Raw genomic sequence first — 19,955 nt, 5'->3', positions numbered from 1 at the left:
CAACCAATGGGGGAAATCTCTCAGTAGGCGCAAACCAGAGGGCCCGAGAAAAGCCCTGACAGCCCAATTCCTCAGAGAAGGAGGTGCGCCCTGTGCAGGCCCACCCACCCAGGGCGCCGAGGGGCCCAGTCCAACCTCTTACTCTGCCCTGGGGAAAGGGGAGGAGCCTCAGCCCTCACTGGAGCAAGGTTAGGCCCAGCCAGGAGTATAGGAAAGAGCTGTTCAGGGGGATGCGGCCTGGACAGGCAGAGTGAATCTGGGAAGGAGAGGTGGGGGTTGTCAGGTGCACAAAAGACTGACACGGGCACAGTGTAATCCCAGCACTTTGGGAGGCCGAGGCAGGTGGATCATAAGGTCAGGAGTTCAAGACCAGCCTGGCCAAGATGTTGACACCCCGTCTCTACTAAAAATACAAAAATTGGCCGGGCACGGTGGCTCAAGCCTGTAATCCCGGCACTTTGGGAGGCCAAGGCGGGTGGATCACGAGGTCAAGAGATCGAGACCATCCTGGTCAACATGGTGAAACCCCGTCTCTACTAAAGGTGCAAAAAATTAGCTGGGCATGGTGGCGTGTGCCTGTAATCCCAGCTACTCCGGAGGCTGAGGCAGGAGAATTGTCTGAACCCAGGAGGCGGAGGTTGCGGTGAGCCGAGATCGCACCATTGCACTCCAGCCTGGGTAAAAAGAGCGAAACACCGTCTCAAAAAAAAAAAAAAAATACAAAAATTAGCTGGGCGCAGTGGCACGCGCCTGTAGTCCCAGCCACTCAGGAGGCTGAGGCAAGAGAATCGCTTGAACCTGGGAGGCAGAGGTTGCAGTGAGCTGAGATCGCGCCACTGCACTCCAGCCTGGGTGACAGAGTGAGACTTGTCTCAAAAAAAAAAAAAAAAGACTGACACGAAGGCTAAGTCACAGAGTCGCAGACACGTTTATTATTGTCTGGAACATCAAGGCCTTTCCTTCCCTGGCAGTGGCACAAGAGAGGGCCAACTACTCTCAGGAGGCAGCCACGCTGCCACCAGCAGCAGGTCCATGGGGTGGCAGCGTCATGGGTGGCAGGAACAGTGCCTTCAGCTTGCCTGACAGGCTGGCAATCTCAGGATCCTGGGCTTCGTAGGATTTGACCAAGCGGGCAAACTTGAGAACACCTGCAAGAGGGAATGAGGGGTCAATGCGTCTCCTAAGGACCAGCATGCCTAAGATAGGTGGAGGGGGTGGTAGTCTGAGCTTGAGCTGCTTCCCCACTGGCAGGGCAGCTGTTTGCAAAACAGCACGTGCAGGACTCTGCCCCATGTCGTTTGGATCAACTTCTTGTTCTACGTTGGGCACAACTGGATGGGGTGCAGTGAATGAAGATGTCCCAAAGCAGTGTGCTTCTCGCCCTCAAGTGAACAGTTCTAGCAGTTTCGTCACAAGAACCCCAAGTATGAACACCCACGAGATCCCACGTCTGTAGCTGGAATACAGGAATGCTATGGGGCAGCAGAGCTGCCTCAGTCAACACCTTTGGGGAACACCAGGATCTCACCAAAAATTTAACCACCAACCCCTGAACAGAAACTAGCTGAAGCACCCTGGAGGGACTGCAGACATCTCACTCAAAGGTGGCAGAACAGCGTCTAAGTCCAGCTCTGCTACGACTAGTCTGCACCATTAGAGTTTGCTCCCTCTTCACAAAATGGAATGATAATGTGATTGACAGCACAGGTTGATGATCCTTAATTAGAAAATCCAAAATCTGAAATCATCTGAGTGCCAATGTGAGGCCACAAATGGAAAATTACACACCTGACTTCACGGTGGGGGTGGAGCTGACTGTAGTAAAACGCAGTCAAAACTTTTGTTTCATGGACAAAATTATTCAGACTTTTTTTTTTTTTTTTTTTTTGAGACAGAGTTTCCCTCTTGTTGCCCAGGTGGGAGGGCAATGGCACGATCTTGGTTCACGGCAACCTCTGCCTCCCGGGTTCAAGCAATTCTCCTGCCTTAGGCCCCCGAGTAGCTGGGATTACAAGCATGTGCCACCATAGCTGGCTAATTTATATATTTTTAGTAGAGACGGGGTTTCTCCAAGACCGTAATTTAAATTATATATATATATGGAACGCTTCACGAATTTTTGCGTGTCATCCTTGCGCAGGGATCATGCTAATCGTCTCTGTATCGTTCCAATATTAGTGTATGTGCTGCCGAAGCGAGCACCCAAGACCGTAATTTTAGTAGAGACGGTCTTGAACTCCCGACCTCAGATGATCCGCCCACCTCGGCCTCCCAAAGTGTTGGGATTACAGGCGTGAGCCACTATTCAGACTACTACATAAAATTACCTACAGGCTGTGCGCTTAAGGTGTGTGTATATGAAACAAAACAATTTCGTGTCCAGATTTGGGTCCCATCCCCCAAGACAGCTCATGTATATGTAAATATTAGAAATCTGAAAAAACCCGAAACACTTCTGGTCCCCAGCATTTCGGATAACGGATACGGGACTTCTACTGTGCAAAATGCAACTCGGAGGCACAAACAGGGTAGAGCCCGGGCTCTGAATGCCAACACGGTTAGTCAGACTGTGGCTGCCTCCGTGTGGCGAGAAAGGGGACAACCGCTCAGGGGTCCACAGATCCGCGCCCTCTCCCGACCCCAACCTACCGCCTGCCCGCGTCTGACCCACCTTCCCCGTCGCAGCTGAAGCCATAGGCTTTGATAACCTCCTGCTGGATCTGCGTGGCCACTGGCAGCACGAATTGCAGCATCTTACCCATGTCGTTGCATGCGTTATCCCGAGCCTCGTCCATACGCACTGCATTCTCCGGGGCAGAGAACGCCTGGATCACCTCCGCCAGGACCACTGCGCGCCCGGAGCATCCCAGGGAGGCGTCCCGGGCATGCGTGGGAGCAGGGGCAGCGGGCCCAGCGGAGAACGCAGGGAATTAGTGGATTGAGGTTGCAGGTAACCCAGTAAGATCCCGAGCTGGGGGCAAGCGCCCCACTTAAAAGAGCAGGACGGTACCCGGCGACCCCTACCCCGTTTCCCCGGCAAATACGGCCAGGTTTGTCGCCCTACATCCTCCGCCCGCTTCCTCCCGGGTCCGGCAGCCCACGCCTTGACTAGGCTGTTCCTCACCCTTCGCCTGCTCAGCGCTCAGAGCCGCAGGCTGGGCCGAGGCGGACGCCATAGGGAGGTAGAGGCTGCAAGTGTAGGGGAAGTAATGGAACGCTCAGGAAGAAGGAGCCACGTCCTAGCACAGTCCCCAAAGCGAGTGAGACCGGAAAGGAAGCAGCATCAGGCGCAGCCGGAAGCCCTCCAGCCGGCCCGAACCTCCGCACTCGAGAACTACAGCAAGCTTTGGGGCCGGGGCCAATTGCGCACTACACACGGGCGTGCAAGCACAGCGACAACTGCCCACGCGCATGCGCACGCAAAGCACTCTATTGTTACCAACGGACCGCGTGAAAGGGCTTTCCGGCAGGAACCGGAAAGCCTGCTAGACAAATTCTAAAAGAGCTGTAACACTGCTAGGCATGCGCCCGGAGAGAAGGTGGGATATGCAGGAACTCCACAATTGGTGAGGGTGAGCTCCGGTGGCGTTTTTCTTGTTCCCGTTACTGTATAAACGACGATGCATGTTGTGACTTTCACTAGGAAAAAGTACTATTCTAAGGAACTTACTTAAATCATTCTAGATTCCCGAACATTTGCTATCCGCCTATGCAAATGAAGTCGATGCTGATTGGCTGAGAAAAGAGGCCGTCGCAGCCCCTTCGCTGGTGAAGCCGGAGACCTGGATTCCGCTGTGAAAGCCCGCGGCAGCAGGCGTCCTCGCGCGCTCCCAAAATGGCCTTGCCTACGGATGGGCGGCGGAGCGTAACGCCCGGCCCGATTTCCCTTCCCTCCCAGGCTCTCGAGATTATCACCCGCTCCCCTCTCCAGCTGTAGGATGGTTAATGCTGCCAGGTACTAATCGCCGGGACCTACTGAAACCAGCTCCCCCACCCCCGCTTCATAACCGTTTCGTTCAAGTATTCCACGGAAAGGAGTCAGGGCTCAAGCCTTTGTTCCAGAGGAGCCCGGTGACTCCCCGCAGTAAGACCCGTAACGGGAACGTCTGAATAGCCGCCTACGCCTGACCACGTCAGAGGTGGGCCTGTCTGCGGCCTCCAGGGTTTGGCTGGTTGGGGTTTCTTTTGTTTCGAGACAGGGCCTTGCTCTGTCGCCCAGGCTGGAGTCCAGTGGCGCGACCATGAGTCACTGCAGCCTCGACCCGCAGGTGATGCTCCCACCTCAGCCTCCCCAGTAGCTGGGACCACATGTGCGCCACAAGGCCTGGCGGACTTGTTTTTTTAAGACGGGGTTTCTCTGTTGCCCAAACTGGTTTCCAACTCCTGGGCTCAAGCAATCCACCCGCCTCGGCCTCCCAGCGTGCTGGGATTACAGGCATGAGCCAGGGTCCCGGCCGAGGCCTCCAGTATCTTGACTTCCCAGCCTTGGGGCAGGAGGCAGCACGAGCACCCGTGGCGTACCACCTCCAGCTGAGTCAAGGCTCTGGGCTCTTGAGAGATCCCCTCTCCAATTCTTTCCGGCCCCCACACCAAGTTCCCTAGGGAGGTCGGGTCCCTTCCCAATTCCCTGCCAGACCCTGGCTACGTAGTTCTCTTTAGGCACTGCTAAACTGAATTCCAGCCTCACCCCGACGTCCGGCAAAGAACCAGTCACAGCCATGTTCCTGGGGAGTTGTGAGGATGTTTTGTTTGGTTGGTTTTGGTTGGGATGTTTTTTTAAGAGCGTCATATAGATATTTATATATATAAATTATTAATGTGGGGAAAGGGCAAGGGGCATACATTGCAGAGGGGGCGCGCACACAGGGACTGGGGGGGCACGGGTGGCACACGATGCTACGCAAAACAGCCACATCTAACAGATGAAATCATCACACCAACGGGGCGGGGGAGGGGCGGCGGCCACGGGGGTTGGGCATGGGGGAGGAGAAAAGCAGGGGGGACAAGTAAGAGAGACCTGGTCCAAGATTCTGTGCACTTTCAGTCCCCACCTTCACCACCTCCCCACCTCTGCACACCACACCCACCACACCGGGCCTGGCCTTGGCCTTCTGTCTGTCTGTCTGTCCGTCCCTCCGTCCCTCCCTCCCTCTGTCCAGCAACTGAGCAGCACCCTCTTGGCTCTCGGTGGCAGGCCAAGGGTGGGGTGGGGGGGAGCGGGGAGGTGCTCCAAGGTCCAACGTAGGAGCCGTGGTGCTCTCTTGATCGCAACTTCTACAGTGGCTTGTCGCTTTCCTTCTTCAGGTGACTAGGGAAGGGGCGGTGCATAGCAGAGAGGTAAGAGACTTGAGACCAACCCTGACGTTGCTCCCTCTTACCCAAGGGGTTGGGAGAGGAAGGTTTCCCTCCCCTAGGAGCACGGTGCCCAGCTACACCATGCCACAGCCCCCACCCCCCACCCCCCAGGCTCCCTGGGCTCCTGTTCCCTGGGCTGAGGCGCCCCGGATGAGCCCCTGTCCCCTGGGCTGGGCCCCCTGGAGTACCTGTAGTAGTCCTCCTGGGCAGGCAGCGGCACACTGTGCAGCGGGTGATGGGCGTGCAGCCACTGCTGCTGTTCCAGCGCCAAGCGCTGCAGCTCAGCTGACTGTGCGTGCATGGCCTGCAGCTGATGAGCTGCTGACATCGGGGCGGAAAGGGAGGCCGGCAGGTCCCGGTAAGGGGCAGCTGTGAGCAGGAAGGGCAAGGGGCACAAGACCGATGGATACCAAGTACCTGCTCTGGACCAGGGCAGAGCCAGCCCCTTTACATACAAAGGTAATGAACTAAAAAGTTAGGTAGCACAACGAGTTTTCCAAGTTGCCAGTGGCAGAGTGGAACTGGGATTCGAACTTCTTAGCCTGACGCTAAAACTTGTGCTTCTCTTGGGCAGAGCTTCAGCTTTCCTAGTCTCATGCCCAGCTCCTCTAGGCACCTCCTCATCCCTCCCCAAGCCCAGCTAGGCCCATGCCCCCACCCAAAGACCTCCTTTCTATCCTCTTCTCATTAGAGCTTCCCTACCCCAACCTCCATTCTTACCAAAAAGCTGGTGACGAAGAACTTCGTTCTCGTGCAGAGGGTGAGGAAGAAGGGGGTTAGGGAGAGTCCCAGCTGGATAGGGGATCCGGGTAAGGTGAGACCCTGAGGCCAGGGGGTCAATGAGAGGGTGCACCGAGGCAGAGGCTGGAGGGCAGAGAAGAGGAAGGCGTCACCAGAAGGCAGGTTTAGGGAAAACCATGCATTTGGGTGAAGGGCTCCAAGCCTGGGAAGTGAGACGGACAAACACAAGGAGCTCCAAAGTGGAACAAAGGCCGAGTGGAAGAACTAGAGGCCTGGGGGTAGGACAGGCTGAGCCCTACTGGAGTAAGGACATATGGATGACAGAGGACAGGAGATTACAGTCACCAGAAGGGTCTGAGGGGAGAGAGAGGGAGAGACACACTGCTTAAAGGAGGTAGAAGATAGAATTTTAGGAAATAAGACAGGAAGAAGCCAGGTGCAGTGGCTCAGGCCTGTAATCCCAGATCCTCGAGTGGCTGAAGCAAAAGAACCGCTTGAACCTGGGAGGTGGAAGCTGCAGTGAGCAAGATCATGCCACTGCACTCTAGCCTGGGTAACAGAACGAGACTCCATCTCAAATTTAAAAAAAAAGGAAGAGAGATTAAGAGGAGAAAGCACACAAGGGGCCTGGAATAAATATGACTGTAAGGCTAGGTCGACAACCGACTATAAGAAATACGGTGAGCTGGGCGCGGTGGCTCAAGCCTGTAATCCCAGCACTTTGGGAGGCCGAGGCGGGTGGATGACGAGGTCAAGAGATCGAGACCATCCTGGTCAACATGGTGAAACCCCGTCTCTACTAAAAATACAAAAAATTAGCTGGGCATGGTGGCGCGTGCCTGTAATCCCAGCTACTCAGGAGGCTGAGGCAGGAGAATTGCCTGAACCCAGGAGGCGGAGGTCGCGGTGAGCCGAGATCGTGCCATTGCACTCCAGCCTGGGTAACAAGAGCGAAACTCCGTCTCAAAAAAAAAAAAAAAGAAAGAAATACGGTGAAGGCCGGGTGCGGTGGCCTCAGCACTTTGGGAGGCCGAGGCAGGTGGATCATGAGGTCAAGAGATCGAAGACCATCCTGGTCAACATGGTGAAACCCCGTCTCTACTAAAAATACAAAAAATTAGCTGGGCATGGTGGTGCACGCCTGTAAACTCGAGCTACTCGGGAGGCTGAGGCAGGAGAATTGCCCGAACCCAGGAGGCGGAGGTTGTGGTGAGCCGAGATCGTGCCTTTGCACTCCATCCTGGGTAATGAGCGAAACTCCATCTCAAAAAAAAGAAAAAAGAAAAAAAAAATACAGTGAAAGGACAGTAAGTAAAGCTCATTATCACTGATGACACCCAAATCCAAAGCTGCAGGGCCCTTTCCAGAAAGTTACAGATCTAGAGACGGAGAAGAACACGAAAGACCTCCCACTGGGAAGAAAGGAGCGAATGGCAAAAAAATAAAAATAAAAAAAATTGAATGCAAAGAAATGAGAAAATAGGTTTGTGGGTCTGGCGTGGTGGTTCACGTCTATAATCCCAGGACTTCGGGAGACTGATATGGGTAGATCGCTTTGAGCTCAAGAATTTGAGACCAGCCTGGCCAAGATGGCAAAACCCCATCTCTACCAAAAATACAAAAACTAGCCAGGCTTGGTGGCACGCGCCTGTGGTCCCAGCTACTCCAGAGGCTGAGGTAGGAGGATACTTATGCCTGCAAGTCGAGGCTGCAGTGAGCCGTGATTGTGCCATTGCACTCCAACCTGGGTGACAGAGTGAGATCATGTCTCAAAAAACGTAACAGGTTTGTGAAGGGCTTGGGGTAATGGGGCTGTGAGGATAAAAAGGTGTGTCCTTCAAAGGCTCCCACCTGGGCCTGTCACAGGTAGGATACTAGACTACAGAGAAGACTGGGGCGTGGGGAATACAGGCTCTGTGGCCAGGTGATGCCAGGAGAGAAGGCTGAGAGAATGTCAGGAAGGCAAATATCAGGGCAGCACTGTTAGGAAAGATTCATGCCAGGCTAGGGGAGGGAAGTCTTGGCCAGAAGAGAAGAGCCCAGTCATGACAGCAGGGAAGGTGGTCCCGCAGGGCAGGGCAAGGAAGGAGGGGTCTCACCTGCATGGATAGCATCTTGCTGGTGCAGGTGCAGGTGCGAGTGGATATGGGAGTGCTGGTGGTGATGGGGAGTCACATTGAGCATCTGCAGTCGGGCCAGTGGGTCATTGCCCAGGGCCGCCACCCTTTCTGCGTGCTGCCTCTCAGCTGCCAGCCGCTCAGCATAGGACATGTCAGGCCGCAGGGCTGGCCCAGCTGCCAGAGCTAGACGTTCTCGCTCCAGGGGGCCCAGGCTCGGATGAAAAGGGAAAGGGTGCAGGCCCGGTGGGCCAGGCTGCAGAGCTAGGCCCCCATGTCGGGGAAAGGGATCCAAGCCTGGCCCAGGGACCCCGTGCAGGGGTTCCAGCTCACTAGGCTTCACCTCGAAGCCAGGCTTGAGTCGGTCACGGAGGTCTCGTTCACGGGCTTCCCGTTCCCTCTCCCGGGCAGCTGGATCACTGCTGTACAGGGCCGGGACGTTGTAACCCAGTAGGCCCGGGTCCACTGCCCCCAGGGGCACGTAGAATGGATGGTTGCGATTGCCAGGAGACATGACATGAGGCCGGGCATATTCACTGAGAGTGCGCAGGGCCGGAGTGTCCGGACCCAGGTAGGGGGGCACTGTAGCCACTGCACTGCCCGGTTCAAATGGAGGGCGATGGGGCACTGGGCCCAGAGATGGGCATTCCACCGGAGCACGGCCCTCCTGAGCCAATTTCTGCGGGGTACAGGGAAAAGTGGAGTCAAAGCGGCACTTTTGGAAAGAAGTGGCTGGTTTCAAGCTGCCCATTTGTCTGACAGCTGAATGCCAAAATGCTCGCCTCACCTCACTAAAACTCTGCCTACCTAGAACTCTGCGACCCTCCTCCCGGACATTTGCTCTTCTTTGGACCCATCTGTGCACGCCTTCCCCCCCAACCCAGGAACGCGGAGTACTCTCGCCGAAATCCTTTTAGGCTTCATTTCCAGCGCTACAGTGGTACCTCCCCTCCGACAGGTGGCGATACAACTCGCCACCCACCCAGCCCCAGCCCCGCGGCGCAGCGCAGCGTAAAGGAGTGAAAGGAGGCGCTGGCGCAGGCCGTGACGTACTCACCACGCTGCGTTCGAGCTCGCGCTCCTTCTCGCGCTCGCGCTCCTTCTCGCGTTCCCGCTCGCGCTCGCGCTCCTTTTCTTCGCGCGCGCGCTGCTCGGCCTCGCGCCGCACCTTCTCCACCAGGTCTGCCCTTTTCTTGGCCAGCTTGGAGCCCTCCAGCGGCACGAAGTACAGGTCGCTGCGCGCGCACGAGTTGAAACCGCGATCCAGGTGTTTGTTGAACCTGCCGGGCGTGGAAGCAGCGCGCGCTCAGCCGGTGCGAGATGCCCAGTTGAGCCCGCGGTGCCCCAGCCCCAGCCAGCGCTTGCATTCCCCGCCTCAAAACCACCCCCGCAGACTGAGCTGTCGCCAGCCTCACGGGCCGCGTTTTCTAAAACACTACACCAGCGCAAGGCCACTCCCTGCCACTCCGTCACTGCATTGTCGTCCCCCTGCCAGGCCCACCTCCGCCCCAGCTGGCCGCTCACCTGGCAGACTGACTGGCATGGCTGGGCACATCTACCACCTTGGGAGGGGGCGAGGGGCTGCGGGCTGGGGGCACCGGGCTCTCGGGGGTCTCATACTCTTCAGCCGGCTCCTGTTTGATCTGTGTGGCGCTCAGGGGCGGCCCTGCGGCAGGGGCCGCAGGTGGTGGTGGCAAAGACGGCACGCCTGAGGGCCCCGCAGGTGGCAGGGCCCCAGGTCCCACGGTGGGCGAGCCTGGCTTGAAGGTCCCTGGGCCTGCAGGTGGCGAGGTGCCTCGATAGCCCGGTGGGGTCCCCGTTCGGAAGGAGGGCGGCGACCCAGGCTTGTATCCGGGTGGGGTGGTTGTCTTGTAGGTCCCTGGAGACGGGGCTCTCTTTCCGTACGGTGGGGGCCCGGGTGGGGAGGCTGTTTTGTAGCCTGCTGGCGAGGAAGCCACGGTGGCAATGACCGTGGAAAGGGTAGCCGAAGAGGTGGTGACGGTAGGCACCGGTGGGAAGGGGTAGGGCGCCCCCTGAGGGCCCTGGGAAGGGGAGGGGTGTGAACATGGGTAGGACCCTTGAGAAGTGGAAGAGGAAGAGTTGGAAGAGGAAGAGACTGCAGGGCCATTGGGGCCTGCTTGGCTGTAGGACACCTGGCTGTGAGGTGGGGGCAGGTGTGCTGGCCCTGGTGGGTAGGGCCTCAGAGACCCCAGGGAGGGAGACATGGCATAAGCGTGTGCGTGATGGGAGCTACCGCCCTCCAGGGGGTGGGGAAATGCTCCAGGTGGAGGGGGCGCAGAGTTTCCGTGATGCTGCTGCTGTTGCTGCTGCTGTTGCTGCTGGTGGTGATGGTGATGTGTTGAAGCTGGTGGGTGGGCAGTGGACTGGGCCCCAGTAGAGGGAGGGAAGGGGCCTGGATGGGCACTGCTGTTGGCTAAGAGACGGCCATAGGGAGGAGGGGGTGGGGGACCCTGGCTCCACACAGCCTGGGATGGGAGAGAAGGCTGAGTATACTTGGGGGGCTGACTGGAGACAGAGAGGCTTGTTGGGGGAGGGAAAGAGTGGGGGTAACTGGGCAATGCCTGGGAAGCTGGGTATGGGGAGGCAGAGGAAGAAGAGGAAGAACTGGAAGAGGAGGCTGCTGCAGAGCTACTACTAGAGGATGAGTAAGGAAACCTCATAGGGGGTGCTGGGGCAGAAGAAGAGGAAGCAGGGGGCAGAGAGTGGGGTGAAGGAGCCAGAGTTGGGCCCTTCTCTGGGCCGGGAGGAAGTCCACCCATACCCTGCCCCATGGCATGGGGAGAGGGCAGATGCCCAGGTAGTGGTTGGGCTCCCAGGCCAGGGGGAGAGGCTGATGCATTGTTGAGGGGTCTCAGGGCAGGTGGGGGAGGCAGGTTTGGTGTCACATGGGGGAAGTTGGCTGGTGGTGGAGCAGAAGGCAGGTTCCCACCACCCACTGGAGTGTTAGGTGGCTTTGTTGGGGGAGCACCACTAGCTCCAGAGCTTGATACTGAAATGGGAGTAGTGGGTGGTGGGTGCTGCTTACCCCCATTAGGGCCCCCCACTGATGAGGCAGTCCCGCCCCCCTTGGGACCCATTGGGGGTCCAGACAAAACTCCTCCACCAGTGCCCCCAGGATAGAGCTGTGGGTGAGGGGGAGGGGCCCCAGGAGGAGCCTGGAACATTCGAGATGTGGGGGGCTCCATGGGAGCATGATATCCAGTGGGTGTCACAGAAGGATGGGGGTCAAAGCCAGCCTCTGGCTGTCGAGGGGTGCTGTCTGATGGCGGAGGGGAAGGAGGAAAGAGTGGAGGTGGGTGGTAGGGGCGGGCTGGGCCCTGGGACAGGCCAGAAGATGAGTCGGAGTCATTCTCCACACTTCCAGGGCTGTAGATGCTGGGGGATGTGCTTCGGTTGTCCTGGTCAATATCCCTAGGGTCGCTGCTGCCATCATCATTGAGGCTCCGCCCATCCAAGCTATCCAGATCAGAGGGAGACTGTGGCCGAGGGAGCTCCTGCTGCAGAAAAGGCGGGGGCGGGGGGGCTCATTTTTTTTTCTTTCCCTTTCCTGCATCCCTGAGATTTGGGGCCTTTCTGGCATAAAATCACTTCCCCTCACGGCACACTGTTGGACTGTGATGTGGTGAGTCCTCTTGCTCAAGCCCACCTCTTGCCACCTGGGGATTTCCCACTTTCCTCACATTTTTGACTGCTCCCTAGCAGCCAGTCTTGTTTCCTTCCTGTAAAACTCTATTCCTTCCTCAAGGGTCCATCTCAAGCACCTTGTCTCTACCCACATCAGACTCCAAATCTGTCTTCCACTCTCTCATAACCACCTCTTTAACCAAACATCCTCCATCCGCTAAGCCCTTGGTTCTTAGACCACTTCTGGTCAGGCAGAGGTTCACACCTGTAATCCCAACACTTTGGGAGGCCGAGGCAGGCAGATCACTTGAGGCCACGAGTTCCAGACCAGACTGGCCAACATGGCAAAACCTGTCTCTACTAAAAATACAAAAATTAGCCGGGCATGGTGGCTTATGCCTATAATCCCAGCTACTCAGGAGGCTGAGGCACAACAATTGCTTGAACCGGGGAGGTAGAGGTTGCAGTGAGCTGAGATGGTGCCACTGTACTCCACCCTGGGCAACAGAGCAAAACTGTCTCAAAAACAAAAACAAAAACAAAACAACAAAAAAGAAAGATCACTTCTGCATTTTCCTTAAGATTTATTTTTCCTCCCACTGAGACTTCTCACCCAGAGGCTAGAATCCCCCAACTCTTCTGGTCCACTTTGGCCCTGCCTGGTCATCTGGTGGTCTGTCAAAGCTTTAAGGATCTGTCCAGCCTTATCTGTGCTATATTATAGAAAAAACTGCTCTAATAAACACTAGGATCTGGCCTTTCTCTTATATCCCAGGAGAGATCAAGGTGGGAATAGTGAACATAAGGAGGTCTGAGAACAGAACGGTCACAAGATGACTGAGAATGGCTGCAAGGGTGTCTCACCTCCGTTTTGGTCTTTTTTGGTGCGCTGGTCTCCTCACTTTCACTCTCTGAGATCTCCTCACTCCGGCCCTGCTTGTTGACCTTTGGGGTGGAGGCTTCCTCTACTCGGGCCTTCTGTTAGAGAGAAAGAGAAAATGCCGGTCTCTTCTCTACCTCCCAGGCGCCGTCGTTACCCTCTGCCAAACAGGAAGTTTCCCTACAGCACACACACCCTCAGCCCCAGTGCCTGGGCATCCTGTGGGAAGACCTGAGGACAGAATACCTTGGCTGTCTGCCTGGACTTCTCAGCTTTGCCATCACTGCTGGACGTGCTGACCCCTCCAGGAGAGGCCCGGCCCCTCGATCTCAGTTCTTCCCGGGGCCCAGGGGCCTCTTTCTTCCGTCCACTCCTCATTGACATCTGCGGGAGGAGGAAGGAGGCAGGTAACACTGTTCTTTACATTGCCCCTAACTGTATGGTGCACATCATTTGTTCTTCTCTGACCCTTCTTACTAGCTTGCCTGCCCCGCCCCTCATCTTTCTCGTCTCTCATTTTAGCTCTTACTCACCGAGTCTTTATTCTGTCGTGTCTTCATTCTTCAGGCTGTGGAGACCCCATTCTCCTCTGCCTGGGCAGCTGAATACAGAAACTCCTCTGCTCCGCCCCACGTTCCCCACAGCTGTGGTCTGGGAAGCAGGATCTCCAAGTTTTCAGTGTAGGCACCTGGAACAGGATCTGTCTTCACTGAAACCTGTTAGAAGGAAACCATCACAGTCTCCAACTGGGAGAACAGAGTCACAAGGGAATACTATTGTGCTTGTCAGAGAACTGAGCAAGTGGCCCAGCCCTAAGCCTTTAGGCCAAGAGGTACAGATACCACAAGACATTGCTGGCTTGCCCCATGGACCTTAGCTACCTAGGAGGGAGGGAGATTCTGCTCGAAGTATAATCTCTTTCATCTCTGTAGAGGGCAGACAATTCAGATGTACCTACAAGCCCCAATCCAGGAGATCACACTGTTTTACCTTTCATGATCCCTAAAGGACATCTGTGAACATACACATTCCACAGAGCCTTACAAATATATAAAAATTAGCTGGGCATAGTGGTTTATGCCTATAATCCCAGCTACCAGGAACATAAAGAAGTGAAGCTAGGCACAATGGCTCACGCCTGTCATTCCAGCACTTTGGGAGGCCAAGGTGGCCAGATCACTTGAGGTCAGAAGTTCAAGACCAGCCAAGCCAACATGGTGAAACCCAGCCAGCCATGGTGCCGTGCGCCTATAATCACTTGAACCTGGGAGACAGAGGTTACAGTGAGCCAAGATCATGCCATTGCACTCCAGTCTGGGAAACAGTGAGACTCAGTCTCAAAAAAAAAAAAAAAAAAGACATTGAAGTATTAATTTATTGAGTACTTTACGTCAAGCCCTTCACATACGTGATTTCATTTAATATTTACAACCAACCCTGAAAGGTAAACATTATTACCCTCATTATATAAATGAGGGAACTGAGGCTCAAAGATTGTGATTGTGACTAGCCCAACCTCACACAGTGAGGAACCAGTGACAACGAGAATCAAACCCATGTCTGTGACTTCAAAGCCCATGCTCTTTCTTCTACACTTTGCTATATTCTCCTCAGAAGTTGGTAGGGAGAATTCTCAGAGGGCCTGGATCAGTCACAGGGATATGAAAAGAATCTTTTCTCACATCAGAGTAGGTAGAAGAAGAATGTCCCATTCTATAATACAAAGGAATACAGCCCTACCAATCCCAAGACTAAACCTAGGTAGCCCCAAATTGTAGAACTTCATTTTTTAGAGCCTCATAAAGGACCCATTTTCTAGTACTTGAGATCCCTAAGGCTAGAGGAAAAGTCAGGGCTTTCACAGGAATGATTAAAGACTCAAAATAACCATGAGCACACAATACAGATTTACCAATTCTGATGTCTGTCCTCCTACTTGGTTTAGACAGGGTTTCACAGCTCCTCACAGCCAATCCATCCATATTTATCAGTAGGTAGGCAGGTATCTCTTTCTCTATATCCCTATAGCCAGCTGTTTTCATTTGCACGTTTTGTCAAGTCCCTCCATATTACTGACTCTAAGATCTTTTGAGAGCAAAAATAGTTTTTTTACTGTTTTCTTCCTTTCTGCTGATGTTATGTATGTATGATGTTCTGCTGATGTTATGTGTGTGCTTTTCTTGTGAATGTCCTTTAAACCCACTAACTTCAGTAGGTCTTTCTTCCTGAATTAAGTGCTGCCAGCTCCAGTAGGAACAGACTAAGCTTACCCATCTATTCTATTCTGAGTTGGAGGCCTGCTAGGTAAACAGCACGTCCATATTATATAGTATATTTTTCCCAAGGAACACAATAATTCTCACTCACCTCCACGGAAACCATACTGATGCAGGCAGTAAGGGGTGAGTCTAATCTTTCCAGGAAACTTCACAATTTACTTAGAATCACAAAATTGCTGGGACAGAGCATGTCTTCTGAACTTTCAACTGATGTTCTACTCAAAAAACTGGTCTTTTTTTTTTTTTTTTTTTTTTTTGAGGCAAGAGTTTCACTCTTGTTGCCCAGGCCGGAGATCGATCTCGGTTCACTGCAATCTCCACTTCCAGGGTTCAAGTGATTCTCCTGCCTCAGCCTCCCAAGTAGCTAGGATTACAGGCATGTACCACCATGCCCAGCTAATTTTTGTATTTTTTTTTTCCTTTTTTTTTCAAATTGAGACAGAGTTCTGCTCTGTCTCCCAGGCTGGAGCGCAGTGGCGTGATCTCAGCTCACTACAACCTCTGGCTCCCAGGTTCAAGTGATTCTCCTGCCTCAGCCTCCCAAGTAGCTGGGATTACAGGTGCATGCCACCACGCCCGGCTAATTTTTTTGTATTTTTTAGGAGAGATGGGGTTTCACCGTATTAGCCAGGATGGTCTCCATCTCCTGACCCACCTACCTCCCCCTCCCAAAGTGCTGGGATTACAGGCATAAGCCACTGCGCCCGGCCAATGTTTATATTTTTAGTAGAGACAGTGTTTCACCTTGTTGGCAAGGCTGGTCTGGAACCCCTGACCTCAGATGATCCACCCACCTAGACCTCCTAAAAGTGCTGGGATTATAGGCGTCAGCCACCACACCCAGCCTTTTTTTTTTTTTTCTTCAACTACAGCTATTTTCCCACATTTTTTTGTTGTTGTGTAGACTGGTTTTAAAATACGATCAACCAAAAAAAAAAAAAAAAAATTCAAAAGAACAACACCCACTATAGCAAAAGAGGAAAACAATCTTAAAAAGCATAACAAAAATGACTATTTGTGACTGGTGTATCTTTGCCAGCCCTCCTAGAGAAGGGTGTCCCTCTCCCTTTCCCATCACAGAACCTGTTCACCAAGTCAGTTAGGCTAGGGGATCCCAAAGGTCAGAGAAACACAGGAATGTACCTGTAGAACACAGCAATTATAGTATGTCCTTCTTTTTTAATCACCAGAAATCTGATAAAACTAGCAATGAGTAGCTTTGAAGGAGAAAAGCAGTCATAAAAGAGCAAGTAATCCTGGGGATAAGGAGTGGCCGAGGAGGGAAGGAGTTGGGGTTGGACGGTGTGTTTCTAGACCTGGGTTATGTTTTAGCATCAGCCTACACTCCTAGCCGGCAATCACTGTAACTAGTATTACAGAGCACCTACTCTGTATCTGACCACACACTAGGCACATTCACCTTCATTACCTTCAAAAAGAAAATGATTAAAACCAGACTGGGTTGCGGGGGGAAATGAGAAGTAGAAAAAGAGCCCCTAAGTAAGAACAGGAAAAGAAATTAAGAGAGAAATATGGGAACGTCAGAAGGAATACAGTGAGTCACAAGCTCTCTGGGAAGGGCTCGAAGGCTAAATTTCAGGATTATTGGCCCAGCCCCCATCATTATTCTGGACCTGCCAGACTAACAAAACAGTCCAAAGTTAACTCCTAGATAACAATGCAGCCCAGACCATCAGATAACAATGCACTGGCCTAAGCCTTCTGAGAATCCAGGACCTTCAGAAGGGCCTCAGAGATCATCTCATCTATAACCCCTTCCTCTTTTTTTTTTTTTTTTTTTTTTTTGAGTCAGAGTTTCCCTCTTGTTACCCAGGCTGGAGTGCAATGGCACGATCTCGGATCTCGGCTCACTGCAACCTCCGCCTCCTGGGTTCAGGCAATTCTCCTGCCTCAGCCTCCTGAGTAGCTGGGATTACAGGCACGCGCCACCATGCCCAGCTAATTTTTTGTATTTTTAGTAGAGACGGGGTTTCACTATGTTGACCGGGATGGTCTCGATCTCTTGACCTCGTGATCCACCCGCCTCGGCCTCCCAAAGTGCTGGGATTACAGGCTTGAGCCACCGCGCCCGGCCTAACCGCTTCCTAACAATGAAGCCCCAACATTCAAAGAGAAGTGACTTGCCCAGCGTCACAGAGGCCCAGTCAGTTCTAGACCCAGGTCTCCTGGCTCCTGTTCCATAGTATTTCCCCTGCATGGGCTGTTTCACAGTCCTCTGCCCTGGGCCACCCTCACCTGGGATGGGCCTGAGAGCTCCGCCATTTCTACAAGGCCAAAGGTTAGTTGAGGGAAGGAGGAAAAGGGTTACTCAAGAAGGGAGGCTCAAAGAGGAATTCAAGTTTTAGAAAAAAAGAAAAGTGCAAAGACGCAAAAATACAACTCTACAAAAAATAATGTAAGGGAGGGAGAGGTCAGAACCAACTGCCAAAAGATGGTGTAATTTGAACAGGAGCATTTGCATCCTCCCACCATGCCTAGGTGGACAGACTCCAAGAAACACCTGTGATCTGCAAGGGACATATCTACCTGTTCCAACAGACTGCAACATAAAAGGGTGCACACCGTGGGGAAACTCCCATTCACCAACAGATCCAGAAACATCTTACAGAACCCAGCCCAGAGTCCCAAGGACATAGCCACAGGCTGAAGTCCAATCAACATTCTGAAGCCTCCCCCCAACCCCGCCACCCCACAAACTGGACATCCCACTGGATCACTGCCATAGCAACACAGTGGCAAAAGGTGCCCCTCAAGAGACCATTCCAGGGGTCCATCTGGCAGCCACCCCTCACAGTTGCCAAAGCAACTCCTACCCTCCTATAGCACCTCGGGAGAGCTTAAAGGGACCTGCCCTAGTCGAAATAAGCTCAAGCACAAAGGGGGCTCTTTGAGCTCAAAGCAGTAACTAAGGCCTCCCTATATAGATGACAGTTCCAGGGGCCACAGATGCTAGGCAATTTGAAGGTGGAGGCTGCAACTTGCTTGGAGTGCCTCTAAGGTTGCTCAATTCTCTCGTTTCCATCCTCCCAGAAACCCTTTCTTCCCAACTCCCCCTTCTGTGTTCCTGTTTTCCCTCTCGTTAGTTTTGGGATAACCCACGATACTGGGCCCCGGTGCCCTTCTCCAAGAAGTAACTATGTCTGATCGGGTCAGAGGTGACCTGGAGTAGGGGAATAAAAACTGAGTCACAAAGACAGGGCCTTCCCACTTCCACGCTGGAAAACCTCCGGCTCTTCCCAAAGATGGACCTCTCTTTGCCCAAGCCTCTGTTTCCCCAGGTTCCTCAGCCACAATCCCTCTCTTTCCACCTACCACACCCCTTTCCCGTTTCCCACTTCTCGTGTATTCTAACACCCCCAACCCCGGGCTACGGAACCCGTGTTCTGGGCCTTTGGAGCTTTTTCCTGGAGCCTTCACGCCCCACCTCGCTGCCATCTCTCCTATCCATTCTGCCTTCGCCCCAAACCCCACTCACAGCATCCCCCGTTTTCCTCCGCCAACCCCCTCCTCGACGTTCCTCCTCTTCGGGGTCCGCAGGTCCCGGCCACCCTCCGGCCCCGCAGCCCTCCTCCAGAAACCCTCCCGCCTTCCCCACCTTACCGGTCCTCCCAAAGCCCGGGCCCCGGTCCCTGCTCGGCGGGCCCCACCCCCCGAGCCCCCAGCCTCGGGCCAGGCAGAGCCCGCAGCGGGGGGACGGGATTGGGAAAATAACAAATGGAGGAGGCGGCGGCGGCGGCGGCGGGAGGGGGAACCGGGCGGGGTGGGGGCGGGGAGCCGCAGGCCGGAGCCCGCGGGCCCGGGGCCCGGGCGGCCGCAGACCTTACCTGGGCCGGCTCGGGGCGGCGGGCGGGCGGCGGGCGGGATTCCGGGCTCCGGCGCCTCCGGGGGGCGGCGGCGGCGGCTCCCCCGCCCCCCTCTCTTCTCCTCGGCTTCAGTCGCAGCCGCGACGACGACGGCGGCGGCCCCGACACCCCCGGAGGGCGGCCCCCATCCCCCCCCGTCCCCGCCCGGCCCCCGGAGCAGACCCGGATCCCCGCGCTGCTCCCGCCTCCCCGGGCCGCCGCCTCCCCCCGGCCGCCCGGAACGCCCCGGGCCGCCCGCCCGCGCGCGCGATCCCGGGCCCCCCGGCCGCCTCGCCGCCTCGCCCGCGGCCCCCGCCCCTTCCCGGGCGGCCGGCCCCTCGCCCCCCTCCGGCCCCTCCCCGAGCCCGCGGTCCCTCCGAGGTGGCCCGGCCCGAGGCCCCGGCCCGGCGCGGGGCTGCGGACGGGCTGGGCGACGCGTCCGGCGGCTACACAGGAAAGCGGACGGCGGAGGGAGGGAGCCTGGGAGGGGGGATGGGAGAAGGGAGGAAGAGGGAGAAGGAGGGAGCGCGGAGGAACGGAGGAGAGAGGGGCCGGGAGGGAGCGCGAGGGAGGGAGCGCGAGGCGAGCGCGAGGGGGAGGGGAGCCGGCGCGGGGGAGGCGCCGCGCGAGTTGGCCGAGGCCGAGGGGGCCGGGGCGCGGGGCGGGCTCGCCGCGGCGGAAGGTGGGGAGCCCGCGGGCCCGGCGCGGGAGACGGCTGGGTAGGAGGGGCGGTGGGTGGGGAGGGCAGATGAGGGGAGGCTGAAGTTTGGGGGCGACCGGGTCTGTGGCAGAGGTGGAGTGGGAGGAGTTTTGGGGATCCTGGGGTAGCGACTGGGATAATGGGATTGGATTGGAAAGATGGAGCTGCCTGGGGGCTTTGTGGGTGCCTGGCGAGAAGTGAGAGAAGCTTGGGGGGAAGGGGTTTCTGGCAGAGATGGAGGCAGATGGGTTTGGGGCCTGTTACCAGAGAGAATGAGATGGAAGTTTGGGGTCATAAAGAGGGAGCAAAATTGCAAAGATGAAGACGTGTATGGAAGATGGGGCTTCTGGAAGACAGTAAGGCGTTTGGGGGAAA

The 19,955-nt window shown here is 55.4% G+C and overlaps 2 protein-coding genes and 2 non-coding genes across 5 annotated transcripts; all 4 read right to left on the bottom strand.

Moving 5' to 3' along the window:
* Positions 1-909: 909 nt before the first annotated feature.
* Positions 910-3,385, bottom strand: C7H12orf57 (chromosome 7 C12orf57 homolog). Its single transcript, XM_003944885.4, has 3 exons — positions 3,125-3,385; positions 2,672-2,848; positions 910-1,148 (listed from the first exon to the last, which is right to left on the bottom strand). Exons 1-3 carry the CDS (start codon positions 3,174-3,176, stop codon positions 997-999), a joined length of 381 nt encoding a protein of 126 aa, XP_003944934.1. The 5' UTR covers positions 3,177-3,385; the 3' UTR covers positions 910-996.
* On the bottom strand, positions 2,094-2,202 carry LOC120360799 (U6 spliceosomal RNA). The gene has a single exon (XR_005577218.1). It is a non-coding gene; the product is annotated as a U6 spliceosomal RNA (small nuclear RNA).
* Positions 3,386-3,454: 69 nt separating the features above from the next.
* On the bottom strand, positions 3,455-3,516 carry LOC120360811 (U7 small nuclear RNA). The gene has a single exon (XR_005577228.1). It is a non-coding gene; the product is annotated as a U7 small nuclear RNA (small nuclear RNA).
* A 1,205-nt stretch (positions 3,517-4,721) lies between these two features.
* ATN1 (atrophin 1) lies at positions 4,722-19,472 on the bottom strand. 2 transcript variants are annotated; one of them, XM_039461718.2, is made up of 10 exons: positions 18,863-19,472; positions 13,272-13,454; positions 12,985-13,122; positions 12,723-12,836; positions 9,738-11,728; positions 9,271-9,493; positions 8,196-8,892; positions 6,076-6,219; positions 5,544-5,724; positions 4,722-5,308 (listed from the first exon to the last, which is right to left on the bottom strand). In XM_039461718.2, exons 2-10 carry the CDS (start codon positions 13,296-13,298, stop codon positions 5,275-5,277), a joined length of 3,549 nt encoding a protein of 1,182 aa, XP_039317652.1. In that variant the 5' UTR covers positions 13,299-13,454; positions 18,863-19,472; the 3' UTR covers positions 4,722-5,274. The 2 variants fall into 2 exon arrangements, with proteins under 2 accessions (XP_039317652.1, XP_039317651.1); XM_039461717.2 differs by having other exon boundaries at positions 9,738-11,731; positions 18,863-19,471.
* Between the last annotated feature and the right edge of the window lie 483 nt (positions 19,473-19,955).

The sequence above is a fragment of the Saimiri boliviensis genome, chromosome 7, assembly GCF_048565385.1.
Source record: "Saimiri boliviensis isolate mSaiBol1 chromosome 7, mSaiBol1.pri, whole genome shotgun sequence".
NCBI classification, from domain to species: domain Eukaryota; kingdom Metazoa; phylum Chordata; class Mammalia; order Primates; family Cebidae; genus Saimiri; species Saimiri boliviensis.
The sequence above is the reverse complement of the archived record's forward strand: the minus strand, read 5'-3'. Positions and strand labels throughout refer to the sequence as shown.

What these genes read in the sequence shown, in the direction of transcription:
- C7H12orf57 (XM_003944885.4), bottom strand. Translation starts at nt 3,176, where the DNA reads ATGGCGTCCGCCTCGGCCCAGCCTGCGGCTCTGAGCGCTGAGCAGGCG. An exon ending in GAGCGCTGAGCAGGCGAAGG is followed by an intron (nt 2,849 to 3,124) that starts GTGAGGAACAGC and finishes CCGGGCGCGCAG; the next exon opens with TGGTCCTGGCGGAGGTGATC. An exon ending in CTTCAGCTGCGACGGGGAAG is followed by an intron (nt 1,149 to 2,671) that starts GTGGGTCAGACG and finishes TCCCTCTTGCAG; the next exon opens with GTGTTCTCAAGTTTGCCCGC.
- ATN1 (XM_039461717.2), bottom strand. Translation starts at nt 13,298, where the DNA reads ATGAAGACACGACAGAATAAAGACTCG. An exon ending in GCGAGCTCGAACGCAGCGTG is followed by an intron (nt 8,893 to 9,270) that starts GTGAGTACGTCA and finishes TGTACCCCGCAG; the next exon opens with AAATTGGCTCAGGAGGGCCG. An exon ending in GCCCAGGAGGACTACTACAG is followed by an intron (nt 5,309 to 5,543) that starts GTACTCCAGGGG and finishes CCCCTTCCCTAG; the next exon opens with TCACCTGAAGAAGGAAAGCG.